This window comes from Oncorhynchus tshawytscha, linkage group LG14 (genome assembly GCF_018296145.1).
Source record: "Oncorhynchus tshawytscha isolate Ot180627B linkage group LG14, Otsh_v2.0, whole genome shotgun sequence".
Taxonomy (NCBI): domain Eukaryota; kingdom Metazoa; phylum Chordata; class Actinopteri; order Salmoniformes; family Salmonidae; genus Oncorhynchus; species Oncorhynchus tshawytscha.
In genome coordinates, this window is record NC_056442.1 from 32,629,436 (window position 1) to 32,648,965 (window position 19,530).

General features: G+C 45.9%; 1 protein-coding gene across 2 annotated transcripts; it reads left to right on the forward strand.

Annotated features, from left to right (window-relative positions):
- Positions 1-7,388: 7,388 nt before the first annotated feature.
- Positions 7,389-15,224, forward strand: LOC112267037. Of its 2 annotated transcripts, none has more exons than XM_042296607.1 (4): positions 7,389-7,626; positions 8,942-9,099; positions 11,729-11,776; positions 14,222-15,224. In XM_042296607.1, exons 1-4 carry the CDS (start codon positions 7,496-7,498, stop codon positions 15,031-15,033), a joined length of 1,149 nt encoding a protein of 382 aa, XP_042152541.1. In that variant the 5' UTR covers positions 7,389-7,495; the 3' UTR covers positions 15,034-15,224. The 2 variants fall into 2 exon arrangements, with proteins under 2 accessions (XP_042152541.1, XP_024300811.1); XM_024445043.2 differs by having other exon boundaries at positions 7,391-8,009.
- Positions 15,225-19,530: the final 4,306 nt, after the last annotated feature.

The following is a 19,530-nucleotide window of genomic DNA, read 5'->3' on the forward strand; positions in this document are numbered from 1 at the left end:
GTGTGGAAGCACCTGCTTTCAATATACCTTTTATCCCTCTCTGATTCAGTGGGGTTGGGTTAGATGCGGAAGACACATTTTAGTTGAATGCATTCAGTTGTACAACTGACCTTTCCCTTTCATTGCACCTATGCACCTTTCCCTTTCATTGCACCTATGCACCTTTCCCTTTCATTGCACCTATGCACCTTTCCCTTTCATTGCACCTATGCACCTTTCCCTTTCATTGCAACTATGCACCTTTCCCTTTCATAGCACCTATGCACCTTTCCCTTTCATTGCACCTATGCACCTTTCCCTTTCATTGCACCTATGCACCTTTCCCTTTCATTTACTTAAGTGTTTCCATTATTTTGGCAGGTACCTGTGTATGTTTAAGCCTATCTGCCTTTCCCCCTGAGTAGATCATATGTGTCACGCCCTGGTCTAAGTATTTTGTGTTTTTCTTCATGTATTGGGTCAGGCCAGGGTGTGGCATGGGGTTTTTGTATTGTGGTGTGTTTTGTCTTGGGGTTTTTGGTGTGTGTGTATTGGGATTGTAGCTAGTGGAGTTATCTAGCAAAGTCTATGGCTGTCTGGAGTGGTTCTCAATCAGAGGCAGGTGTTTATCGTTGTCTCTGATTGGGAACCATATTTAGGCAGCCATATTCTTTGAGTTTGTCGTGGGTGATTGTCCTTAGTGTCTTTGTTCCTGTCGCTGTGTTAGTTGACACAAGTATAGGCTGTTTCGGTTTTCGTTACGTTTATTGTTTTGTAGTGTTTTGTAGTGTTTTGTAGTGTTTTGTGTGTATTCGTGTTACGTTTGTTTTATTAAACATGGATCGCAATCTACACGCTGCATTTTGGTCCGACTCTCCTTCACACCTAGAAAACCGTTACAGAATCACCCACCACAACCGGACCAAGCAGCGTGTCAACAGGCAGGAGCCGCAGGAGAGGCAACAGAGGCAGCAGCAACAGGAGCAGCAGCAACTACAGTAGGAGAGACTGCACTACTTGGAGAAATGGACTTGGGAGGAGATTCTAGACGGGAAAGGACCCTGGGATCAGCCTGGAGATTATTGTCGCCCCAAAGCCGAGCTGGAGGCAGCAAAAGCAGAGAGGTGGCATTATGAGGAGCTAGCACGGCAGAGCGGATGGAAGCCTGTGAGTCAGCCCCCAAAATTTATTGGGGGGGGGCTCAGGGAGAGTGTGGCGGAGTCAGACCTGAGCCAACTCTCCCTGTTAATCGTGAGGAGCCAAGGAGGAGACCAGAATCAGAGCCGGTGTTGGAGGTGAGCGAAACAGAGACTGTGAAGGAGTTAATGGGGAAATTGGAGGAGAGAGAAATGAGGGAGTTGCTGTGTTGGTGATTTTTGCATGGAATTCGCCCGACGGAACGTGTCGGGGATTTGATGGCACCTGGGTTAGCGCTCCATACTCGTCCTGAGGTGCGTGTTAGTCGGCTGGTGAAGTTGGTGCCAGCCTCACGCACCAGACCTCCTGTGCACATCCCTAGCCTTGCACGTCCTGTGCCAGCACTGCTCTCAAGATCTCCAGTACGCCTTCGCGGTCTAGCCCATCCTGTGCCACCTCCACACTCCAGCCCTCCGGTAACAGCTCCCCGCACCAGGCTTCCTGTGCGTGTTCTCGGTTCAGTACCACCAGTACCAGCACCACGCATCAGGCCTACAGTGCGCCTCGCCTCTCCAGCGCTGCCGGAGCCTTTCTCCTCTCCTGCGCTGCCGGAGTCTCCCGTCTGTTCAGCGCAGCCAGAGCTGCCAGCCTGCATGGAGCAGCCAGAGCTGCCAGCCGGCATGGAGCAGCCAGAGCTGCCAGCCGGCATGGAGCAGCCAGAGCTGCCAGCCGGCATGGAGCAGCCAGAGCTGCCAGCCGGCATGGAGCAGCCAGAGCTGCCAGCCGGCATGGAGCAGCCAGAGCTGCCAGCCGGCATGGAGCAGCCAGAGCTGCCAGCCTGCACGGAGCTGCCAGCCTGCACGGAGCTGCCAGCCTGCACGGAGCTGCCAGCCTGCACGGAGCTGCCAGCCTGCACGGAGCTGCCAGCCTGCACGGAGCTGTCAGCCTGCACGGAGCTGTCAGTCTGCACGGAGCAGTCAGAGCTGTCAGTCTGCATGGAGCAGCCAGAGCTGCCAGCCTGCAAGGAGCTGCCAGCCTGCACGGAGCTGCCAGCCTGAACGGAGCTGCCAGCCTGCACGGAGCTGCCAGCCTGCACGGAGCTGCCAGTCTGCACGGAGCTGCCAGTGCATGGAGCTGCCAGTCTGCACGGAGCTGCCAGTCTGTAAGGAGCAGCCAGAACTGTCAGTCTGCATGGAGCAGCCAGAGCTGTCAGTCTGCAAGGAGCTGTCCGTCTGCATGGAGCAGCCAGAGATGTCAGTCTGCATAGAGCAGCCAGAGCTGTCAGTCTGCATGGAGCAGCCAGAGCTGTCAGCCTGCATGGAGCAGCCAGATATGTCAGTCTGCATGGAGCAGCCAGAGCTGCCAGTCTGCATGGAGCTGCCAGTCTGCATGGAGCTGCCAGTCTGCAAGGAGCTGCCAGTCTGCACGGAGCTGCCAGTCTGCACGGAGCTGCCAGTCTGCACGGAGCTGCCAGTCTGCACGGAGCTGCCAGTCTGTAAAGAGCAGCCAGAGCTGCCAGTCTGCATGGAGCAGCCAGAGCTGTCAGTCTGCATGGAGCAGCCAGAGCTGTCAGTCTGCATGGAGCAGCCAGAGCTGTCAGTCTGCATGGAGCAGCCAGAGCTGTCAGTCTGCATGGAGCAGCCAGAGCTGTCAGTCTGCATGGAGCAGCCAGAGCTGTCAGTCTGCATGGAGCAGCCAGAGCTGCCAGTCTGCAAGGAGCTGCCAGTCTGCAAGGAGCCGCCAGAGCTGCCAGTCGCCAGTCTGTAAGAAGCCGCCAGAGCTGTCAGCCTACATGGAGCAGCCAGAGCCGCCAGTCAGCGTGGAGCAGCCAGAGCCGCCAGTCAGCATGGAGCAGCCAGATCTTTCAGCCTGCCAGGATCCGCCAGTCAGCCAGATCTGCCAGTCAGCCAGACTCTTCCAGATCTGCCAGTCAGCCAGACTCTTCCAGATCTGCCAGTCAGCCAGACTCTTCCAGATCTGCCAGTCAGCCAGACTCTTCCAGATCTGCCAGTCAACCAGACTCTTCCAGATCTGCCAGTCAACCAGACTCTTCCAGATCTGCCAGTCAACCAGACTCTTCCAGATCTGCCAGTCAACCAGAACTGCCAGTCGGCCAGGATCCGCCAGGATCTGCCAGTCAGCCAGGATCTGCTGAAACCACCAGCCAGCCAGGATCTGGTAGATCTACCTACCTGCCTGAGCTTTCTCTCACTCCCGAGCTTTCTCTCACTCCCGAGCTTTCTCTCACTCCCGAGCTTCCCCTCAGTCCCGAGCTGTCCTTCAGTCCCGATCTGCTCCTCAGTCCAGTGGGTTTCTGGGTGAGGACTACTAGGCCATGGTCGGCGGCGAGGGTGGACTATCCAGGGACCCGAGGAGAGGGGACTAAGACATTAACTGAATGGGTTCCACGTCCCGCGCCGGAGCCGCCACCATGGACAGACGCCCACCCGGACCCTCCCTATTGTTTTGAGGTGCGTTCGGGAGTCTGCACCTTAGGGGGGTTCTGTCACGCCCTGGTCTAAGTATTTTGTGTTTTTCTTCATGTATTGGGTCAGGCTAGGGTGTGGCATGGGGTTTTTGTATTGTGGTGTGTTTTGTCTTGGGGTTTTTGGTGTGTGTGTATTGGGACTGTAGCTAGTGGGGTTATCTAGCAAAGTCTATGGCTGTCTGGAGTGGTTCTCAATCAGAGGCAGGTGTTTATCGTTGTCTCTGATTGGGAACCATATTTAGGCAGCCATATTCTTTGAGTTTGTCGTGGGTGATTGTCCTTAGTGTCTTTGTTCCTGTCGCTGTGTTAGTTGACACAAGTATAGGCTGTTTCGGGTTTCGTTGCGTTTATTGTTTTGTAGTGTTGTGTGTGTTCGTGTTACGTTTGTTTTATTAAACATGGATCGCAATCTACACGCTGCATTTTGGTCCGACTCTCCTTCACACCTAGAAAACCGTTACAATATGTCATACAATCTTGTCTAAACTATGTATAGGATGATCATTTTGTTTTTTTTTATTCTGTTTTTTAAATGAATTGGGGTTTTGTAATTAATAAGATTCCAATGTAACAGATATTTAGTATTTTAATGTGAAAATAAAAAACATAACATTGGAAATTATTTTGTGTATTCATTCCATCAGTGGTTGAGTAATGAACACGAGGGGAGACAGAGCTGGTTTCAAGCGCAGGGCACACCAGGTGTTTATTGCAAAGGACCACAGGAGGCAGGTAGCTGGGTCCAGGGGCAGGCAGAAGGTCATACACAGGAGGAGGCAGGTAGCTGGGTCCAGGGGCAGGCAGAAGGTCATACACAGGAGGAGGCAGGTAGCTGGGTCCAGGGGCAGGCAGAAGGTCATACACAGGAGGAGGCAGGTAGCTGGGTCCAGGGGCAGGCAGAAGGTCATACACAGGGGGTCCAAAAGGGCAACAGTACAGGCAGGGAAATGGCAAGTAACATCGTCCGGGAGATCAGGCAATAGGGAGATAACAGGAAATCCGATAGGCTAAAGTACAGGCAGGGAATAAGCGTTGTTAGTTTTTGCCTGCCTCGCTATCATTCATGGGAAACCCAGCACTCAAAAAGCTGTGTGTCACAAAACAAACACCTCAAAGAACTGAACTAAATAGTGTGGGATAATGACATACAGATGTGTGAACAGGTGATTAGAATTCAGGTCATTGGGATCTGCGTTCAGGGGATCTACATGTTTGAGGGTGTGAGTTGGAAGCAGACGTTACAGGGTGCAGATGTTTGCCAACATCTTTGAGGCATCAGTAACTCAATATCACAGCCTGGTCTCATAGACTAGACGTAACATAGTAAAGGTAAATCCGGGACGCCCAAATTAGTATGATATCAAATCAAATCAAATTTGTCACATACACATGGTTAGCAGATGTTAATGCGAGCGTAGCGAAATGACTGTGCTTCTAGTTCCGACAATGCAGTAATAATCCAACAAGTAATCTAACTAACAATTCCAAAAAAAAAACTACTGTCTTATACACAGTGTAAGGGGATAAAGAATATGTACATAAAGATATATGAATGAGTGATGGTACAGAGCAGCTTAGGCAAGATACAGTAGATGGTATCGAGTACAGTATATACATATGAGATGAGTATGTAAACAAAGTGGCATAGTTAAAGTGGCTAGTGATACATGTATTACATAAGGATGCAGTAGATGATATAGAGTACAGTATATACCTATACATATGAGATGAATGATGTAGGGTATGTAAACATTATATTAGGTAGCATTGTTTAAAGTGGCTAGTGATATATTTTACATCATTTCCCATCAATTCCCATTATTAAAGTGGCTGGAGTTGAGTCAGTGTGTTGGCAGCAGCCACTCAATGTTAGTGGTGGCTGTTTAACAGTCTGATGGCCTTGAGATAGAAGCTGTTTTTCAGTCTCTCGGTCCCAGCTTTGATGCACCTGTACTGACCTCGCCTTCTGGATGATAGCGGGGTGAACAGGCAGTGGCTCGGGTGGTTGTTGTCCTTGATGATCTTTATGGCCTTCCTGTAACATCGGGTGGTGTAGGTGTCCTGGAGGGCAGGTAGTTTGCCCCCGGTGATGCGTTGTGCAGACCTCACTACCCTCTGGAGAGCCTTACGGTTGTGGGCGGAGCAGTTGCCGTACCAGGCGGTGATACAGCCCGCCAGGATGCTCTCGATTGTGCATCTGTAGAAGTTGGTGAGTGCTTTTGGTGACAAGCCGAATTTCTTCAGCCTCCTGAGGTTGAAGAGGCGCTGCTGCGCCTTCTTCACGATGCTGTCTGTGTGAGTGGACTAATTCAGTTTATCTGTGATGTGTATGCCGAGGAACTTAAAACTTACTACCCTCTCCACTACTGTTCCATCGATGTGGATAGGGGGGTGTTCCCTCTGCAGTTTCCAGAAGTCCACAATCATCTCCTTAGTTTTGTTGACGTTGAGTGTGAGGTTATTTTCCTGACACCACACTCCGAGGGCCCTCACCTCCTCCCTGTAGGCCGTCTCGTCGTTGTTGGTAATCAAGCTTACCACTGTTGTGTCGTCCGCAAACTTGATGATTGAGTTGGAGGCGTGCGTGCCCACGCAGTCGTGGGTGAACAGGGAGTACAGGAGAGGGCTCAGAACGCACCCTTGTGGGGCCCCAGTGTTGAGGATCAGCGGGGCGGAGATGTTGTTACCTACCCTCACCACCTGGGGGCGGCCCGTCAGGAAGTCCAGTACCCAGTTGCACAGGGCGGGGTCGAGACCCAGGGTCTCGAGCTTGATGACGAGTTTGGAGGATACTATGGTGTTAAATGCTGAGCTGTAGTCGATGAACAGCATTCTCACATAGGTATTCCTCTTGTCCAGATGGGTTAGGGCAGTGTGCAGTGTGGTTGAGATTGCATCGTCTGTGGACCTATTTGGGCGGTAAGCAAATTGGAGTGGGTCTAGGGTGTCAGGAAGGGTGGAGGTGATATGGTCCTTGATGTTATGATATGTTAGATATGGTTACATAAGACAGATGGTCAAGTAAGGCAAAAACAAAAGTACGGTGATTGGTCGGGGTGAGCATATAACACGAACATCAAGCAACCCAAAGGTTTGAATCTCATCTCAGACAACTCTAGCAACTTTTCAACTACTTACTACTTTTTAGCTACTTTGCAACTACTTAGCATCTTAGCTAACCCTCCCCTAACCCTAACCCTTTTAGCTAACACTAAACTTAACCTTAACCCTAGCATAGCTAACGTTTGCCAACTAGCTAACCGTAGCCACCTAGCTTGAATTTGTAAAGATATCATACATTTAGCAAATTCATAACATATTGTACGTTTTGCAAATTCGTAACATATAATACGATTTGTAATTTGTAACATATCATACGAATGGGTGATGGACATTCACAAATAAATAAATATCATACCAAATGTAGCATATCATACTTCATACTAAATGTAGGGTCTCGGATTAACGTAAAGAAAAATACTAAATGCTCTGAGACCAGGTTGACTCAATGATTGACAGAATTAATTCATGGCCAATTAAGCCTAATTATTATGCCAAATGTTGAGAAACTATTTAGAAACGTAGATCATTTCCCTATAGTCTTAACAGCTAGGCCTATCCGTCAAGCCTAGCAAGACATTGCATATTCTCAAAGTAGCCCATTTGATATCGTAAGAGGCCTGGCAGAGATAAACAGGCTTTGGTGCCACCCCAACATTTGTCTAACCAAAAGTACAGTCATTTTAATATTCATAATAAAGGCTCTCCTGTCCTGTCTCTTCCTTCGGACTACTGCTATATCGATCCTGGCAAAAGTCGATATTGGGTACGGCCACTTCTTACAACAAGCTGCACTCTAGTCGTACGATCATCTCGCGTGTTCCGGTCACGATGTCTTGTTTTCATCATACGACAGTAGCCTACAGTACCAGCTCAACCAGCGCAACCCAACGGACGAGGGAGGAGAGGGATGCTGCGCCTGTCGAAATGTGTCGCGCTCCGATTCAATATGTTACACAGATGTAGGCTACAATCTACTTGCTTATGGTGACCTTGTTATGAGTATTATTTTTGCAATAACATTGACTGACGCAGCGAGATGGTGCGGCAGTAAGGAATATATATGTATCCTGTTGTAGCCTCCCAGGACCGTTGTGCTATGCGTCGCTAATTTTTTTCTGCATACAGGCTATCCTTGATAGATTCGTCGTCTTTCGTCCTTCATACAACGTTGTCGTCGGCAGATAATGTTGAATTGAACTCAATTATTGGACGAATAGTATAAATGGTTTTGGAACATTCCTGGAAAACAATAATGTATGGATCGAATAACTTGTTTATAGATCTTATGAATTCCATATAGTAATTCTGTGGGACTCCGTTCAAAATTATCTAAAATAGCACGGTAAGCATGGATCATTTTCATAACATTTCCACATCTATTGAGTGTATTGTAGGCATGTAATCTATTGATAAATTGAATTATACTGGTATTAGGACTGTCAACATACCGTAACCTACCAAGCATGTTGCGTTGGTTTCTCCCATCTCTCTATTGGGTGATCAATGAACCTTTTACCGCATGACCTCAATGGTGAACTCATACACACGTTATCTTGCCTGACATCACCATCATCAATCAATGTGGGTTTTTATTTATCTTAGAATATATGGCGACCTCGGTGTTTCTCTTGTTGTAATGCTTAATGAAAATGTATGTCAGGTGGTATTCTAAACTGCATTATAAAGTAACATTAAATAATTAACCTACAGGGAAGTTCAATAAAGAAGGGGGAAAGATACTGCAAATGCATCATTACACACACACACGCACGCACACACACACACACACACACACACACACACACACACACATTTGTAATCCTTTTATTATTGTTCATCATTAGTAGCAGAAAAGTGACACTTATACACATGCAGGTATAATTAGGCCACAAGGCACTAAGTCGTATATATATAGCCAATATACCACGGCTAAGTGCTGTTCTTATGCACGACGCAACGTGGAGTGCCTGGATACAGCCCTTAGCCGTGGGATATTAGCCATATACCACAAACCCCCGAGGTGCCTTACTGCTATTATAAACAGGTTACCAACTTAATTAGAACAGTAAAAATAAATGGTTTGTCATACCTGTGGTATACAGTCTGATATACCACGGATGTCAGCCAATCAGCATTCAGGGCTCAAAACATCCATTATAAACCACGTTGCATCGTGCGTAAGAACAGACCTTAGCTGTGGTATATTGGCCATATACCACACCTCCTAGTGCCTTATTGCTTAATTAACACCCTCTGACCCCATTCTCTGTGCAGGGTGCAGGACAGGTGTGTCATCATGGAACCTACAGGCTCCACCTTGGACATGCAAATGAAGAGTGTTGAGAGGAGTACAGTGTTTCTCAGACAGGAACATCTCACCCTACTGCATGGCCTACACCTGGAGATCCTGTCCTTGCAGAAACGATGCACCGGTGAGTCTATACATCACAAACACACACACACAATTACATCATTTCCTGTCAGTGACTAATGTATGGTGTGGTATGTATTTAATCAGGCTTTGTGGCAAGCGATGTGGGACAGAATGCATTATAGAATTAATACACTATCTCTCTCTCTCACACACACACATCATACATAATCCATAGACAGATGTCATAACCCATATGAAGGAGGCTCAGCTCTGTCCACTTGACACGTCAGCAGCCAAGAACAGATCCAGAGAGCAAGAGAGAGAGAAGGGGTGGTCAGATCAAATTAGACTAGTGGAGTAGACTGTGACCCTCTTTACAACAGCAGTATTACTGCAAGCCATGCAGAGGGAGCCCTCACTGCAGAACAAGATGTAGCCAAGAAGGCCATGAAGCATCCCTATCGATGCATCTCTTCTCTGCCCTCGGCTCTCCTACTGTTGAGTTAAAGGGCATCACCACATGGTGTTATGGTTTGACTGACAGACTAGGCCTATACATAGCAAAGATGCTATAGCCATCAAATCTTAGATACAAACTCAATGTAGCCTACTGTACTAGTCTCTCAGCGCAATAGTTCCTTGGGACTATTAACTTTAACAGAGCAGGTTTACCTCAGTGAATCCTCTCCCCACTACAGCCAGAGTTTGTTTCCATGAAAGGGAACCACAGGTCAATACCTTCCTGTTCCTGGTAGTCAGAGGGTCTGATTCCTCCTCTCTGCTGTGGTTCATCTATTATCCTCCTCCTCTTTCTCTTTCGTCATCCCTTTCTCTTTCTTTCTTTCTTTCTTTCTTTCTTTCTTTCTTTCTTTCTTTCTTTCTTTCTTTCTTTCTTTCTTTCTTTCTTTCTTTTTCTTTCTTTCTTTCTTTCTTTCTGTCTGTCTGTCTGTCTGTCTGTCTGTCTGTCTGTCTGTCTGTCTCTCTCTCTCTCTCTCTCTGTGGAGGTTGGTGGGATTTGCTGAGCAAGCAAAGAAGGGTGATAGGTTAAAGGATTTACTGTGCTTATTTTGGGATGTAAACTGTCTATTCATGTGAGTGAGAGGGCATGGGCAGGGAAAGAAAATAAATACTGCACAGTATATTTTAGTCTTTGTCCTTGAGGGCAACCCAAGCATGGCGTCTGTCTGTGCTGACTGGAGAAGTGCTTAGAGTCCACCCAGATAAACAGAATCAGTTTAACTCAATGTGATTACTGTATGTCCAGTCTACACAAGGCCCTAATCATGTCTGTTTGAAATGTCTGCAATCAAGTTACTTGACAGACTATATGCAAACAAATATATTGGACATATTCAATAGCAACACTTTTTAAAAACTGTTTATTTTTCAATGACGGCCTAGGAGGCAGGGGCAGAACAACAGATTTGTACCTTGTCAGCTCGGGGATTCCTGCTTGCAACCTTTCAGCTCAGGGATTTGAACTTGCAACCTTTCAGTTACTGGCCCAACACTCTAACCACTAGGTTACCCTGCCGCTAGGCTACTTCAATAGCACTACAATTACAAGTAGAGATGAACATGGGTAACAGGGATCCCGGGACTGTCCCGAGAACACTGTTCACATTTCCTGAAAAAATGTAATGAAAGACATGAAAAATGACTCAATTTCAATGTTAGCACTAATGCAGGCCCTACACATGCGCAGTGTCAGATCAGCAAAAAACAAAACAGCAGATTATCCAAACAAATTGTCAATGAAGCCTTTAGTCCATCTAGCGCATTGACTTCACACAAAGTCGCCATAAATTCAAAGTGCATGCATAATTGACACTGCCGGACTGCACACGCAACCCGAATGCAGTTAAACCCTACAGGAAACCCCTACTATAAGCCTTTTGACTACAAAATAACGTGTGCCTCTTTTAGCTGTCATGGTGAATCTTCAGACAGTCACAAATTTGATAGGCTTATACACAATTCACTACATAGGCATCTCTGTCACAGACATGAAGTCTGTTAACAATTCGGGGAGGCATGAGGAAAATGTACTCTTCTCCTGTCCTAGAGCCTAGGCTATTTTCCTATCCAGTCCCAATCCTAGTGAAACCTAAAATCCTGATTCCTGTCTTGCATGAAAATCCCTAACTTTATTCTGTAATCCATAGGTTGCATTATCAAAGCACGTCTCTTGTCAAAATACCGCAATAACATTTCCCCTGCTTCTCTGCGCTGACTCATAGCCTAGCCGACTTGCTGCCCATATGAGTGCTGAGGAAATATTCTGTTGAAGAGTATTTTGCTCCACTCATACAGGAGTAATAAAGACCTAGTGCACAACAGTTTTGTATTTTTGGGGTGATTTATCAGGGGGTGTTGCAGCACCCGTACTTCCCGCGGCTATGATGGCACTTCCGATTTTTGCGTTATTTCCCTGAGACTCTCAGGTTAAATATGAATTATTCCTGGTATTGAAACTTTGTCGATTTTTGTGAAAATATGAATCCCTAGTTTCGATCAGTTTTAGCATTTAGTCTTTCAATGAGACACATCCCCGCATTCCTTTCTTTTATATTTTTATATTCCTATCTGTCTCCTAGACTTACTCATATTACTAATTTCTGTCTCACACATTACTCATTCATGTCTCTGTCTCACTGATGTCTCATTTCTTGTCTCTGTTTTCTCAGAGTTGACATCTGAGCTGAATGTGAAGCCTCCAGGCAAGAGTGAACTGGGTAAGTTCTGTGTCTCTCTTTCTTTCTTTCTTTCTCTCTCTCTCCCCCCCCTCTCTCTCCAAGCTTGGCTTTGTGACACTGACTGTTTGTCCTCTTTGGCTCATCACCCCAACTCCCCATCGCGCCCTCATGGCAGTAACCCTCACTTTACCCATCCCCCAATAGACATCCCTGTGATCGACCTCCCCAAACAATCTCTCCCTTCTCCCTCTCCCATAAAGACCATATTCCAAAACAATCATCATATAGGGGATTCACATTTTATGGCTTGATTTGCTGTTACCAGGAAAAACATATAGGAGGATGGGAATTGTGTAGATTGGCAGCAGAGTTCAAGTTCATGAATATGAACCATCAGACAAAGGGCTGTGCACCTTAATAGGTTGTTTGTTGAATTGGAATGTCTAGATACAAGATGGATATTATGCTAATATCTTAGCTTAGATAATTACAGAGACAGAGGGGATGGGAGGGAAGGGTGGTGGAGAGAAAGAAAGGAGGAGATGGGGGGGTCATGCCCATCTGCAGCCCATTAGAACTCATCAGGACCCCCTCTTTTTCCAGAGCAGGCCATCCCTTGCTCTATCACTCCGCCACAGCCCCCCCACTCCTCTATCCTCGCAAATTGATCCATCCATTTTTACTCCCCTCTCATGTTCCTCTGTGCCCTGGTGGAGGGATCCAATTACAGTCTGTTTGCTGAGACAGAGAGGTGGAGGGACAAGGGAGGATGGTACAGTTAGGGGGGCACAAGAAAGTGTTAGAGGGACAGTAAGAGAAAGAGAGAGATAGAGAAAGTGGTAAAGAGGGAGTGAGAAAGAGGGGAGAGAGAGAAAGAGAGAGATAGATAAAGTACTAAAGAGGGAGTGAGAGAAAGAGGGAGAGCGAGAGAGAAAGGGGGAGGGGAAAAGGATGGAGAAATGGAGATTAGATTACATAGCATTTTCTATATTTGGAGCATGACCTCACCACCCTGGTCTAGTGAGTGACAGTTAGACAGAGACCAGGGAGAACTACACCCAGGAGAGAGAGAGCTGGGGTTACCCAGAGAGAGGGGGAGGGGAGAGAGACATGAAGGGAGGGAGGGGAGAAACAGAGATGGAGAAAGAAAAATCTGTAAAATAGTGATTGGGATCGGGAGAAGAATTAAGATAGAGGGATGGAGAAAGAGGTATGGAATGAGAAAGACTGGTACAGAGAGAGGGATTAAGAGGGATGAGAGGAGAGAAGAACAAGAGAAAGAGAGGAGGGTGAGAAAGGAGATAGAGGAAGGAAGGGCTACTTATATGAATATCAGGTTCCTCCTATTCTAAACGTAATGCAGCAATCACAATATAGGCCTAACGAATATCTCTACTGATCATTTTACAAGGATTTCATATCAAAGTTTCAACTAATCACAGCACCTTTTGCTCCTCTTTTTGGGGGATTCTTCCTTCCCATCCGTCTTCTTTGACCTAATTCTTGGGTCAACCAGCGTACCAGAGGCTGTGGTGTAATTCCTCTCCGTTTGCACAGCTGTCTAAGCCCAAATCCACAGCTACAGTACAGCTACAGTTAGGTCTGACTTAGGCTTTTTTCCTACTAGAGGGATTTCAATGTGATGGAGAACCGTAGGTTTGACCAAAAACCCCTGCAAATGTTGTACAATGATTTTAAACTGGCGGTTAAAACTGGATGCAATGATGTTATCACTGCCAATTCCTGGTGTAATGATGACATCAGTGCAGCCAATTTTGTCCACTGGGAAATAAGTTATTATGTTACTAGATTGAATTAAATATCGGCCACCAACCCACCAAAACAATCACCTTCCTTCCCCTCCAATCACACCACCACTGCACGTGAGCAGTCTGCCAGTCTGCTATCTTCAATCTCTCTCTATAGTGGGTAAGTGGCAGCAGATGGCACATCCTGCCAGTGGCCATGCCGTGGTTGGTAGGGATTGGGTGGTGGCTACTGGCAGGGATTTCCTCAATGGCTCTGTAATCCTTTGCACATATGTGCTCAGTCTTCTGCCTTTGTCCAGGCAATCCCTAAACCCACATACCATTTCCTATCTGCCAGATTATCCACAAATGTGCATTGAGGGTAAATTGGTGATTGAAAGCAGCAAGCTCTGGTCACATTACTTCATTTCATATCCATTTGACTGACTGGATCATATCCAGGCTGTGTGTTATTTCTCTGTATGTGCTCTATGCTCTGTTCTCTGGTCCTATGTCCAGATGAACAGGGGGTTGGGGGATGGGGTTAGGAGTGCTATGTGTGGGTAATATGTCAGCATGGGTAATAGATGCCAAGTACACACTGCCCTTAATGTAAATCTGGCAGCTGCATTTGGGGCATGTTTTTCTGTCTGTATGTTAGTCATCTGTCTGTGAATCTCTGATGATTTGACTTGTGTGTGCTTATCTGTTTGTGTGTTTGTGTGTCTGTCCTCAGACCTGGCGGAGGAGGAAGAGCAGCTGGAGGCCCGCTGTCTGGAGGTCGAAGATCGCCTGGCCGAGCAGCAGTGCACCCTGGGAGAGCTGCGTAAAGAGCTGATTCACAAGGGGGCGCTGGTAGGCGCGCTGCGGGCTAACCTCAAGGACAAGGAGCGCCGCTTCCTGGACGAGCTGAAGAGCCGCAGCCACCGCTCCACGGTGCTCAACACAGAGCTGCAGAAGCAGACCGAGGCGGCAGCCTACCTCTCCTTCCAGCTGCACGCCGCCCGCCAAAAACTGCACCACCAGAGACTGCAGCAGAGGCAGCAGGCCCTCAGGGAGAACCGGGAGAATAGGGATCATCATGGGAAACCCCCTGGGCTCCAGTACAGCCAAGCAGCTGAGTGGGACACCGCCACCTTTTCTCCATTTTCTCCTCAGTCGCCCTCCGGTTTCTCCAATGCCTCCAACGCCAGCTCCGCCATAGCCTCCCCTGTGGTAAAGCCTAAACGCAGGGGCAGCAGGGCCACATCAGGGCACCAGCTCCGGGCGGAGAGGGCCAGGGAGTGTGTCCCCCAGGAGAAGGTGATGGGTCCCGCAGAGCCCACCGCCATGCCTGACCCAGCGCTGTTCCTCCACCCTCACCGCAGGCACCATAGGTCCAGGGCCAGGCATTCCCACTCCCCGGCCCACAGACAGCCTCCACTGGTGGGGGAAAGAGGGGAGGAGGAGGGGGGTGGAGAGGGGCCAATGGAGCCCCAGGATGGAGCTCCTCCTAGAATGGCAGCCACGGCCACAGCGCCACCTGCTGGCTGGTCAGATCAAGGCTGAATAGCTAGCCCCACTGTGACCATCCCTAGAAATGCATCATCATCACTAGCATCATCATTACTATCATCATAATAATTGTAATCATCATCCCTATGACCGTCTGATTTTATTAATACTGTAAATTGCCCATTGTCCTACACCTTGATGGAATTGATTCTGAAATGAATATAGCATTGTTGATTATAATCCTATTAACTCTAATGACTGGTATTTAGATGTATTGCTATAATGGACACTTTTTATAATTATACATTTTGACATGACCTAAATTAACTCAAACTTCCAGGTGTACGAACACCCAAAGGGGGTTGTTGTTACAAATCACTTCACGTCAATGTGTGGAATCATGTAGTTGAATGCATTTACACTGCGTCGCTCTATATAACGTTATTATGGGGCCTTATCCGAGTGTGGCGTCCTTTGTGGAGGTTAGTTTAACCTATGGCCTGTAGCCTTAGACCACAGCACCTACTGTGCAATTACCTTACCCTACTGTGTTGTTTTAGGGCCAACCATAAATCAACACTGGGTCGCCCTTGTAGAAAAAATGTGTCTGACCTCTGTTGCGCTGAGTCACAGTTGGGTAGCGTTTGAGCATCTGCATCTGTGTATGTCCTTGCTGTGAACACGATTGATCTTCAGATCTTCATTGTTGGCCTTCACTGGCAAAGGTCCCACAGGTCCAAGAGGGGTAGTCATGCCGTCCTATCCCACTGAATCTTTCTTTATTCCATTGGTCATACAATAGGTAGGCCTACAGCACACTATATATACAATAATTTAAAGTAACATTAGTTCACTGGCCTGACACAAAAATCTTAGTGGGTTTCAAATAAAATGTGCCTCTGAACTTAAAAAAAACGAAAAACATATTAGATCACAGGATTACAATCAATCAATCAAATGTATTCATAAAGCCCTTTTTACATCAGCCGATGTCACAAAGTGCTATACAGAAACCCAGCCTAAAACCCCAAACAGCAAGCAATGCAGATGTAGAAGCACGGTGGCTAGGAAAAACTTCCTAGAAAGGCAGAAAACCTAGGATGAAACCTGGAGAGGAATCTGGCTCTGAGAGGTGGCCAGTCCTCTTCTGGCTGTGCCGGGTGGAGATTATAACAGTACATGGCCAAGATGTTCAAACGTTCATATATACGTTCCTATATATGACCAGCAGGGTCAAATAATAATGATCACAGTGGTTGTAGAGGGTGCAACAGGTCAGCACCTCAGGATTAATAGCCGATCATTCAGAGTTAGAGACAGCAGGTGCCGTAGAGAGAGAGTCGAAAACAGCAGGGTAGCACGTTCATTGAACAGGTCAGGGTTCCATAGTCGCAGGCAGAACAGTTGAAAATGGAGCAGCAACACGACCAGGTGGACTGGGGACAGCAAGGAGTCATCAGGCGAGGTAGTCCTGAGGCATTGTCCTAGGGCTCAGGTTCTCTGAGAGAAGAGAAGAAAGAGAGAGAGAAAGAAAGAAAAGAGAGAGAAAGAAGAGAAAAAAGAGAGAGATAAAATTGAGAGAGCATCCTTGAATTCACACAGGACACCGGATAAGACAGGAGAAATACTCCAGATATAACTGACTGACCCTAGCCCCCCGACACAAACTATTGCAGCATAATTACTGGAGGCTGAGACAGGAGGGGTTGGGAGACACTGTGGCCCCGTCCCAGACAGGGCCAACCACAGCCCCAAAACCACTAGGGGGATATCTTCAAACATTGTTGAAGCTTTTGGATGAGTTAAACTGGAGTTCCTGGGTAAATAGGAATAGGTTGTAATCTAGCAGATGCTTTGCATAAACAGGACACTTTTGGGTGATAATATATTGGGACCAGTTTGGCCAGATGTTTCTCTCAGGTTTTGTGAGGTGTTTGTAATACCGTACACAGAGAAGAGTGTTTGATTCGATTTGAATTCTTTGTGTTTTTATGGCTGATTTGATTTCACTATTGATTTCACTATTACTAGTCAAGCAAAAAGGGTTGTTAGGGCATTCTGGCAGATTTGTCTCAAGTCTCAGAGAGCTGAGAGGAGAAAATGTTTCTTAAGTAAAAGGGTCATATTGGTTATATACACGGTAGATTCCAAGCTGTGGAGGCAGCATCTGTTGAAAGTCATTATTTGACACAATAGAAAAAGCCAATGACATTGAGTTGCACTTGGCGGACCCCAGTGGTGTAGAGACAGAATAGCACCCAAACAGATTAAGATGTGGGGTGTCAATGGATCTGAAGATTTAGCCTAATCTATTTGACTTTTTATGAGCTTTTAGTAGATGAAATTGGTGGATTTTACATTCAATGTCAGATTCTTACATTTTTAAACCGTTTATCTCGGTAGGTAATATATCATAACCCTTATATGAATGTACATATACACACACCTATATATACATATAGTCTGATTATAACTAAATATAACAGGGAGGACATTAAAAAAAGTTGTCATTTAGCAGACACTTACAGTAAGTAAGTGTATAGGTTTTCATACGGGTCCCCCGTGGGAATCAAACCCACAACCGTAGCGTTAGCAGCACCGTTCTATACCAACTGAACCACACAGGAAGAGTCATCTATGGATTATTAAATACATGTAGTAAAATGGAATACTGTAAAAGGTATTAGAAGGATATGTTTTATTACAATTGTTTAACTTAATATTTAAACTTATTTAACTGATTGTTTATTATATCACATAATGTTATAAAACTATTGTTATTTTCCGTATTTATCTGTCTATAAGGCATTTAGAGGAGGAATTGTCATGGAATGCCTTTGAATAAGTGAAGATGGGTTGAATTTAGTGCAGACATTTAACGTTGTAAAAAACAACAATGTAAGAAGAACCTGTCTCATTACTGAAAAGTAACCAACTGATAAATTGCAACGGTTACCGTTGCTGGCAACAATTGCTGTCAAGCCCCCTAAAAGATGTCCCATGTCCCATAGGAACAACGTTCTTTCCGTGTAAAAAAAATGCAAGGAGGTTCTGCCATGGTGCCCAGATTAATGGTCAATGTAATTTAACCCTTAGCCTGCAGGCAAGCAATTTGTCATGACTGTGCACTATTTCCTCAGCTCCTGAGAACACATTCCCTATTCAATATCAGATTTACAGTAACATGGCAATCCTCATTGAAAATGTTTTTATACAGCACATGTGATTCTTAGGGAACTAGAAGTTAGACTGTTAAGCTTTCGTGTAAAGCAAACATCCTTTGATGATGTACATGTGATATACCTGTGCTTATAGTGATGTAGGTACAGATGTGGTCTGTGGCTAGAGCCAGCCATGTCCAAAATACTCTACAACTAAGCAATAAGAACAGAGAAGACTGACACTTCAAATCTTACAAATTTTGGACATTGAAATGTGTAAGAGTGACACGCTGATACGATATTATATCACAGATAAATAACAAATAAAAACACTATCCCTTTATTCTTAATGAATCAAAATGCTAAACAGCTTTTAATATCCTGTTGAATCAGATTGTGGTGAAAGATGTCTTATGGTGACAATGATGAGCCAAAGAGGCCCAACACAGTTGTCTGGTGTTCTGTCTTAGAGTAGTCGCGCTGTGACTATGCTGCGTAACGTTACAGCACAGCCATGCACAATTACATAGAAAAAAACGAAACGTCCCTTGAGTGCCACGGATGTTGAATACAATTATATTTGAACTTACTCAGCCAATTGTGCGTGGGGTTGGTCATTCAGTTGATCAAAATTAGTGAACCAACTTCAAAACGCAGGTCTCTTGTGGGTGGCAATCAATATTCGTTTGCTCGAGACCAAAGGAATATGCGCGAGACGGAAGTACATGCACGAGATGAATGAATACTAACCGAAGTCTTGCAGGTGTTTACATGGATTTGCGAATGTGCCAGGTGATAGAAATTGCAACGGCAATTAAACGGCAAATAAAAGTTGGGTAAATAATACTTTCCTGTGGATGTTCTGAAGGACCAACCTCACAACAGGTAGAGTAAGTTCAAAAGTAATTTTATTGAAGATTCTGGCTTGTAAGGAAACTTTGTTTCAGACTATACCAATAATTCATATCAGTCTGATTTATTAGGCAAGCCTTAGTGTTGAGTTCTGTCAATGTTATCCTATTTCTGGATACCAGGGGAGGATGAATCACAAAAGCATTTGGTTGATTATTCATAGAAAACTCATATCTTCCCATCCTGCTCTCATTTCTTCCTTCTGATGCTTTGAGGAGGTGTCAAGGAGAACAGACACAAGGATTCAAGTAAAGACTTTTGAGATACTATATCACTTCTATCTGGTTTCCAATTCCACATTTCCTCAAATGTTTCTCTATACATTTACTCACTAGCATGAAGAAAATTAGGATGAGGGAGACATTTGAATACATTTCTCCTGCAGAGAATATCTTCCATTTTGATGAGCCATTTTTTGGTTGTTGTTGCCATTGACGCCCAGAGGTCAATCCCGACAAAGTCAGAGATCACTGAGGTA